The sequence below is a fragment of the Myotis davidii genome, unplaced genomic scaffold (assembly GCF_000327345.1).
Source record: "Myotis davidii unplaced genomic scaffold, ASM32734v1 scaffold1534, whole genome shotgun sequence".
NCBI lineage: Eukaryota > Metazoa > Chordata > Mammalia > Chiroptera > Vespertilionidae > Myotis > Myotis davidii.
In genome coordinates this window covers 280,573-289,850 of record NW_006285799.1, presented here as the reverse complement: position 1 = coordinate 289,850, position 9,278 = coordinate 280,573, and the positions used below count along the sequence as shown (strand labels likewise).

Sequence of the window (9,278 nt, the reverse complement as noted above, 5' to 3'; positions counted from 1 at the left end):
CCCGCCCTCTGGCCCAGCACATCAGAAGATCGGGGAGGTCTGGAGCAGAATAAGGCAGCTGCCCAGGTCAAGGGGCTCTTGGCTTCTATCTGCCTGAGTCATGAGGAGTCCAACAGAAAAGAGTCACTTTAGACACAAGAGGCCTTTAGGGGAGAAAGACATTCATTCACATTACAACTGGAATCCCGGCAATGCCTTCGGAGCTACTAGGATCCTGGCATCCCCCTCAAAGGCTGCTGCCTGGGCCCCTAGCGAATAGCCACTGTGCAGACACAGGAACCTGCTGGGACACCTTCAGGATGGAGCATTGCATAAGTGACAGCTCTGAGGGCCACAAGAATGTCAAGGGAAGAGTCCAGGATTCAGAATCTACAGCCTGGGCTCTGGCCTTAGCTCCAGCGCTTAGGCACCTCTCCCCTCTTTGAACCTCAGTGTTAGCCTTTATAAAATGAAGATAATAACTCCTCCTGCCTCCACGTGAGTAGACTGGATAAGCTCAGCATAAAGAGTACAAAAAATCGTTTCTTTAAATGCCGAGTATGAGGCACTCCCTGAGAAAGAGAACACGGCCGTGCTTTTGAGGTCCCCCTTGCCCCTCCCGGTTGGCATCTCTCTCTGGCCCCCTTATGATAGCCCAATCTTTAGAACTTTTTGTTTAGAATTCCCTTGCTTTCACTTTTCAAAAATGCATATACTAGTATATGTACCCCCCAAAAGGACTATTTTCCATGTGATTATGAACCTCTAGACTTTACACCAGTGGATTCAACTGTACATATTCTTGTGCAACGTGCTGTCTTCATTTAAAATCGTGTTGGTGAGATTTGGCCATGGTGACATGGTCACTGCTGTCAGCTTCGCACGTGAGTCTCTTTGCAGAAATGCAAGGGTTTCTCTAGAGCAGGGGTGGGCAAACTTTTTGACTCGAGGGCCACAATGGGTTCTTAAACTGGACCGGAGGGCCGGAACAAAAGCATGGATGGAGTGTTTGTGTGAACTAATATAAATTCAAAGTAAACATCATTACATAAAAGGGTACGGTCTCTTTTTTTTTAGTTTTATTCATTTCAAACGGGCCGGATCCAGCCCGCGGGCCCTAGTTTGCCCACGGCTGCTCTAGAGTGTATCTCCAGGAGTGATATGGTTGAGTTGTAGGAAAAAGCCCTTTACAAAATAGTGCCAAGTTACTAATTATTTTGTAAAAATAAAATAAAATTATATAGAAAAAAAAGTGCCAAATTGTTTTCCAAAGTGGGTATATCAAGTTACTACCCAACAACCCAGCACAGCGCTAAGGCAACCCTGTCAACACTAGGCATTTTCAGGCTTTTGAATTTTTGTCAATTTGGTGGGCGTAAGTGGCTTCTTGTGGTGGCTTCATTTTACATTTCTCTAGTTACTAATGAGATTGAGCATCTTTTCATATGTTTATTGGCCATTTATGTTTTCTGTGAAAGGCCTATTATGCATTTTGCTTCATCTTTCTATTGGTTCTTTGTCCTATTAATTTGGAGACATTCTCCATAGATTCTGGACAGTAGTCCTTTATCAGGAACAGTGATGTAGAGCCTCTCCCAGTTTGATGCTGCTCTTTTCATTTTATTGTTCTGTGGTATCCACTAATGAACACAGGCTCTTATTTTAATGTAGTCAAATTTATGAGCCTTTCTCCCATACATTTGCCCATGTGTGGCTTGTTTAAAAATTCCTTCCCAACCCCAAAATGACTTCCCTACGCTTTACCCAGACTCGATTTATATATTACACAACTGCTGAAAGCCACCATTCTCCACGTTCAGACCATAAGGAATAATATGGGGTAGCCAGTTCATGATGGAGAGCTGCACACAAGTGGTTATGTCCCTGCTTCTCATAATCCCATTGAAATGGCAGCAAAGAAGTACAACAGGGGAGGGGATCTCCAAGCACATTAAAAATGTCTTGGGGACAGCAGCAAACCCAGGATTTGGACAGATTTTAGGAAGACAGAAAGCAGACTGGATCACACTGATGCAAAATGTGCAGAGGGAGCCATAGGCCAGGATGTGCACAGAAGGCTGAGTGGAGGTGGAGCTCCAGGCACGTGGAGAGGGAGGGAAGTCAGGATGGCTAACGAAGGGCTACTCATGGGGCAGCTGCACCTACCCTTTTCCTATGCCTAAGCAAAAGGAAAATGAAGCCCAGCTAGGAAGAGGAAGTTCCCATGTGGCCTTTGACCTCTTAGAGTAAGACCATCATCATTGTGGCCCAGCTGCCTGCCTGCTCTGCAGGGTATGCTGGGTGAAATCTGTCCATCACCACCTGAGGTCAGCCCAGCCCTTCAGGGAAAGATCCACATACTAAGAAAGAAAGCCCATGGCAATCACATAGATATTTATATAGATAGATCATTATTTAACCAATCTGGTTTTTTATTCACAAACTAAAGGCCCAGTGCACGAAATTCATGCACTGGGATGGGGGTATCTCTCAGGCCAGCCTACACCCTTTCACAGTCCAGGAACCCTCAGGGGATGTCTGCCTGCCAGGGATCGGGCCTAAGCCGGCAGGCAGACATCCCTCTCCCAGTCCAGGACGCCTTGCTCCTTACCGTGAGCCTGGCTTCTGGCTGAGTGGTTCTCCCACTGTGGGAGCTCACTGATCACAAGGGGGCAGCTCCTGCATTGAGCATCTGCCCCTTGGTGGTCAGTGTGCATCATAGCAACCAGCGTTCTGGTCATTCCGTTGTAACAACTGCTTAAGTTTTTATTATATAGATAAAAACTGACAACCAAAGGATCGCCAGACTTGTGAAAAGACCTAACAGCACAAGAGAGAGAGAGAGAGAGAGAGAGAGAGAGAGAGAGAAGAGAATAAAGAGAGCTGACTACAGGGAAAAAAATATGATTTATGGAACTAAAGAGAATTTGTGACAGTCTATAGAAATAGTAAGGAATTATTACAGAAATAGTAAAAGAGATACTGCATTCCTAAGACAAGAATAGCACTTTATTTAAAAATTAAGGAGAGAATCCTTAATTAAGAGAAGTAGAAGCAATTGGTAATCGATGGAATTAAAAACAAAAGCTTTTTGGAAAAAGCCTGGAAGACAAAGTCAAAGAAATCTCCCAGAATCACCAGGAAGTCAGCCCTACCATCAACTTGGCTGAAACAAGATGGCTTAGCATTTGACTTCTTGTTATAAGAAAGCCAAACAAAAACAAAGCCCTGTTTTTGTAGCTTAAAATAAACCTATATGATATAAGAATTAAAAATGAAGAATTCCCTGTGTCCCAGTGTCCTTTATTTTTAAGTCACAACATATGTTGTTGTGCTTTTGTGGTGTGTGTGTATGTGTGTGTTTATGAAGAGACTGGACTAGGGACTCAATAAATAAATATCACCAGACTGAATGAATGTCTCTCTCAGATCCTACATTCTATGAGGGGTGGGATGCAGATCCAATCTTTCTGCAGAGTGTTAAAAGTTGTAAAACACAATTATTTTTGGCACTTAATCATTCACAGTAAAAGATGAAGTCATTTGTTCATTCATCTATCCAACAACTGCATAGAGAGCACCTACTCAGTGCAGGTGTCAGGGCCATGGCAGTGAGCTCTCACAGTCAGTGCCTGCATGGAGCTCAGGAAGGCTTCATCAGACAAACTGCTCTGTAGATCACTGCCTGCAGACAGTAGCAGCAGGACTCCTGAGGACAGTGCAGAGGACCTGTGAGCACGCCTCGGCGCCAGCATACCTCTAATGGGGGTGTCGGCTCTCGGGGGGTCCTTCCTCCAGGATGGGTTCCCTGAACCAGTCCACAGCCAGCTGGATTCCCCGGCAAGAGAAGACTTCTTTATTTCCATGGCTACAATGGGAAAACAAAGAATCTGTAGAGACACAGAAAGGGTTTCTAAAGAGTGATTTCCCGCAGTCTCATAATCAGAGGGAATCAGACAAATCTACATTTTAAAAAATATAGTTTATTCTTTGCACAAGATATAACTCTTCACTGGAAACACGTAGCTTCTGATAGTTTGTGGAAGGTCTCAGGCTCCAAGACGTGTGCATTCCCAGGATTAATAGACCAGATTCTCCTGTAAACTGAAGCTAATAAAGATCAACATAACCTTGATGGGAGTAGTCATCTGCAGAATACTCTCACCCTAAGAGTGGGCTGTAACTATGTTATTAGGCTTCCCAGGTCTAAGCAAGGAGGCCAATGTTCCCCATAAATTCCACCAAAGTCAAAGACATCAATGGTGGCAGGAAAAACAGGGTGGTGTGAGAAGAGGCTCAAGAACAGGCCGAACCTTGCAAGCTTTATTGAGGATTTTTCTTGCTCCTAAGAGGAATGAGAAGTCATAAAAGGGTTTAAGACTTGGGGTATATGTGATGTGATATGATGTGATCTGATGTATGTGGAAGTTCAATCTGGCAGCACAGAGGACATTAAATTGGAAGGGAGCAAGAGTGGGTGTTGGGTACCAGTTAAGAAGCTATTGTAGTCATCAAGGCAAAATGGATGGTGATTTTGACCGAGCAGATATTGATGCATAAAGAAGAGTAGGTGAACTTGAGAGCTATTTAAAAGGTAAAATCTCCAAAACATGGTGATCAGATAGAGGATGATAGAGAGAAGAAAGCATTGAGGACGCTTCGGATCTCCGGCTTGTATGACTGGCTTTTTGCTGAGACAGGGAACTCTGGAGGAATACAGAGCTTAGAGGGAAAGATCACGAGTTTAGTTGTGGACACATACTAAGTTGGAGGAGCCTTTGTGACCTCACAGTGAAATGTTAAGTAAGTAGCTAGGGTTCGGAAGAGAGGTCTGGGGGGTGAAATGTGCGGATCATCTGTATTTAAGCAGCAGAGGAGTCACCGCATGGAGAGAATTGCCTGATTGCCTGAGAAGAAGGAGAGGCCTAGAGCTGGAGCTGGAGGAAGTCTGGAACTCAACAGCTGGTTACAGGCAGAGGACAGTCCTACAGAAGATAGAAAGGATGTGAACCAGAAGACAGCTGCATGGTGGAGGTCACGGAAAGGAGGCAGCCAAATGCTGCTGCGAGGGACCAATGAGGCCGAAAACAACCCTCAGGCTTAGTCAATGGAGGTCAGCGGTGTTTTGCTGGAGAGGAGATACATGGACAGATTTGAGATCCTGGGAATGCAAACCAATTAGACTCAGTTGTGATGGGACACGCCTGGCATTGAGGTGAGATCACGGTGCTCCCTGCTTCCGGCTCAGCCATCTGCACCTCCTTCAGCCATTGTCCTGCCCGTGCACCTTCCTCCCCTCCCACCACAGAGCCGCTCACCAGGCATTCCTCTCCTCTCAGCCAGTCCCCTCCTCCCTCAAGTCTCAGCTTTATCTCTGCTTCCTCAGGAGAGCATCCCCTGGCCTCTGAACTCTGCCAGATCCTGAGTATGAGGCCTCACAGCAGCAGACATCTCCTTCCTGGCCTTGGGTTCCAGCCTAAGTCTGCATACACCCTTCCATTGGTAAGATGAGGGATGAACCGGGTCTTCCCTTCTCTAAATCTTCTGATCCCCATTGAGTTCCCAGGCCTAGCAGAGTGCCTGATAATTGGTAAGGACTTAATAAAACATGTTGAATAAGTAAATGACTGGGAAGAACGATCTTTTGAGGAGCTGGAGGAGGAGCAACCAGGCAGAGGGAAGGGTTGGCTGGAAAGACCCGGATACAGGGAAGACGTGGCATGTTTGGGGCCCAAAAAGGGAGAGTGTGACTGGAGCATGTGGAGTGAGCAAAGGGGAGAGTCGTAGAAGGTAGGAGGCAGGGCTAGGTTCCTGGGGAGCCAGGGGTCACCATGACACGCACACCCTCCCCTGAGAGGCCAGGCCTGAGAAGTGCCCCGTGTCCAGACGAGGGTGACATGATGGTGCTTTCTCTGGTCCCAGGCCTCTCCTGCTATCTTCTTGGAGGGGATGAGGGTAGGCTCAGGTTTGTAAAGAGGGAACGGGCGTGCTTGGAAACATGAATCACCAGTATTGGAAGTCGCCCTTTGTGGAAGCTCAGAACTCTCAGTTCCTTTAGCTCCAGTGACAACCAGGAACCAGGATCTGGTGCCCAGATCTGTGGTGTCTTCCAGGTTAGAGAAAATAGCCCTTTGGCCATTGCAGCTGAGCTGTGAGGCTTATGCAAACTGTCCGGAGAAAATACCAGTGAAGCTGTTTGGTTAAAATAATCAATAAGAAGAGGAAGTGGAGAGCTAACCCCTTCCTCCCAGTGGAAGTTGAGAAAAAAAAGGAGATGGAGGGAGAATGAGGAGGGGTCGTTCACAGAGGAGTCTGAGCTGATCCCCAGGCCCCCCCAGGCCCCCAAGCTTGTCTCTGAGGAACAGACAACCCTCATTCAGGTCTATTGCTTTGCAGGACTGACTCCCACACACCCGCTCCCCTCATCAGCCTTGGTCTCTTCTGAGATGTGAAGATGGTCTGCGTTTCCATCCTTGCCACATTTGCTTACCAACCTCAAAATGCCACCATGGCTGCCCTATTTCTGGCCACAGAAAGCTCCGGGCAATCGCAGGATTGATGCCATAGCAGGAGCCAGCTCCTCACATGGGGTTCTGTCTCTAAGAGGAGCCAGCAGAGGCCCCAGTCAAGCAAGGAAGCTCATGGTCACCCTGGGAGCCCACTTCCCACCTACAGAGAACAGCACCCAACCAAAGGCACCCTCCGCTTGTGCTTCGTCGGCCCACTCAACATCAGTGCATGAGTGTTGGCTTCAACGAGGCTCTGTGCTGGGGCTCGAGAGGGGGAGGGAGGCAGGCCTCACCCTGCTTCTTGGAGCTCACTTTTAATATTCGTGGAGAGCCCTGTGTGCCAGGCCACACTGCACGGGGACCGCATCTGATTGTGGCAACGAGCCCGTGAGGAAGTGACCTTCATCCCGTTTTACCCTTGAGGAAACAAGCAGAGTAGTGTGCCCGCTCGCTGATCCGGCGGATCTCAGAGCCTCCTTTGCTGGGCTGCAAACGCTTCCTCCCCATCTCCATTTATTCCATTTATCCCTGGCCCTCCCCGGCCCTGAGATCCAGACCGCAGCTCCTGTGGAGCCCCAGTTACTCGCTGCAAACATCTTGCCCTGGGGAGGGGGCTTGGTGCTTATGACTGGACGCTGTGGGCCAGTTTCTCAGGCACCACGCTGACAGCCAGGCCCTGGGAAGAGGAAAGGGGAGGGGCAGGTTTTGAATAGAGGGAGGGTGGGGAGGGGAAATGAGCTGGTGCCTGAGACAAATTTTGCCTACATGACAGCCATGCATGAGGCAGCCACAGTTAGCATGTAGCCAGGAACAGGGACAGGACAATCTAACTGGGACAGCAAAGTCTCTGCAGAAGGGAGCGGCTCACAGCACAGGCCTTGCGGTGTAACATGGGAAGGGCACCACTGTTGGACTGTCCGGTATTTGGGGTTAAGTTGTAAACACTCTGAACCTGGAGTTACAACCCTTCTCACCCAGGGATCACTCCGGCTCAGGTCTGAAGGAGGAGGGAGAGGCAGGGGGCTGCTTGGAGCACCCCCATCTTACCAATGGGAGGATGCACGCAGACTTAGGTCGGAACCGCAGGCCAGGGTTGGTCAGAGGGAATTGCCCCCCGGCCGTGGGAACCCACTGACAGGGGCCTGACCTAGACCTGAGCCCTGTCGCTGAAGATGCCTTCCTCCAGAAGAAGCCAGATTCTGCTGAGGTATCTAACAGCTCAAAAACATCAACAGCAGCACCTCAAACCAAAGCCCGTACCCCCAAATGAGGGCACAGTCAAATGAAACCCTTGCCTGGGGCAGTAAGAGGATGTGAAATTATCAGGTGGATTTCCCCCAAGCTCAAGTCCTTCAAATCACGCCTCTGCTAAATTTGCCTACAGAGCGAGCTTGCCGCCTGTGGCAGTTGTCACGTGAGTTCCTCCCAATCACCACGGGCAGCTTTCCATCTGCTTTCAATGAAAGCGGCCTTCTTTTTAAAACCTGCCGGGCATTTTTCTCAAGGCCAGGTATATAGTGACTCAGGCATTCAACTCACATCTCTCTCTCTCTCTCTCTCTCTCTCACACACACACACACACACACACACACACACACACATGCACATATACACCCCATGGAGATGTGGGGATTGGACTTGTCAGTCTGAAACAGAGCCACCAAGCCATGCACCTCGGCGCCCTGAGGCCCTCTGAAGGTTGGCAGCAGCAGCAGAAGCGTCCCGGGCACCAGTCCTGCAGGAGGCCCCTGGGCCCCTGGACCCCTGGGCCCCTGGGGAGGTGCTTAGAACATCCTGTCTGCAGTGGACAAGTCCAAGTCCGGGCTCACCTGGGCAGGCCCTGGCCCAGGATAAAAACCTTGGGGTCAGGGTCTCCCACCCTGAGACCCTTCCCAAGACTGGACATGGGGAAAGGCAGAGGTACCTGGTGCTGGAGGAAACATAGAGCTTTGGCAAGAGCATGGAATCCAGAGCCCAGAACGTGGTGCTCTGTGACCTTGGGCAAGTTACTTACTTTCTCTGAACCTCTGCCAAAGAAGAAAACTTCCTTTATTTATAAAAAAGCATTCATTTCTTTCAAGCCATGGATAAGAGAATCACCCTGAATCTTAGAATGTTAGCGATGAAAAACCAGTTATGATTATCATTTATTCTAACCTCTTAATTGTATAAAAAGGACTCAAAAGAGGTGATTCCCACCAAGGTCACGTAGCTGGGAAGATGAAAGGCTGGAGCTGCACAGTAGGCACTCACCACATGAGGCTATTTGCACTTCAATTCAAACTAATGCAAAAAATTAAAATTCAGCTACTTGGTCACAGCAGCTACATTTCAGGTGTCAGGTAACCACAAACGACAAGTGGTGACCCAATGGACAGCATAGGTACAGAGTTTTCCAACATCACAGGGACCTCCTGGTTTTCTACATGAAATACAAAACGATGGGGCAAGCATGAGGTCCGGCTTCTCAGGTTCCGCCTTATGCACTCCTGACATTGCAACTTAGAACTCTCATTGAAGTTGACCTATCACTTACGAAATGCGAATGAGGCCAATAGTCCTGCTTGTAAGAGCCAATGGACTCCCTTTGCTGTTGCAATGAGGAGACAAAAGGTGGTGTGGATCTATTTAAATGACTTGAGGACAGTCTGTTTTGTAAAACAGGCCAGGCTCTCATGTGCTTTGAGCAAATACATTCCCACTTTTTTAAAAAGCACTTGGGGCCAGCCAGCATGGCTCAGTGGTTGAGCATTGACCTATGGACTAGGAGGTCATGGTTTGATTCCTAGT

The 9,278-nt window shown here is 48.4% G+C and overlaps 1 protein-coding gene across 1 annotated transcript in view; it reads right to left on the bottom strand.

Moving 5' to 3' along the window:
• The window catches only part of ZC3H12D (zinc finger CCCH-type containing 12D), a gene marked incomplete at its 3' end in the record, with an annotated part of 24,679 nt that overhangs the window by 4,942 nt on the left and 10,459 nt on the right, over positions 1–9,278 (bottom strand). Inside the window, 3 exon segments of the mRNA XM_015559518.1 lie at positions 3,737–3,783; positions 3,785–3,892; positions 4,627–4,650. Coding sequence (XP_015415004.1) covers positions 3,737–3,783; positions 3,785–3,892; positions 4,627–4,650 — 179 coding nt within the window.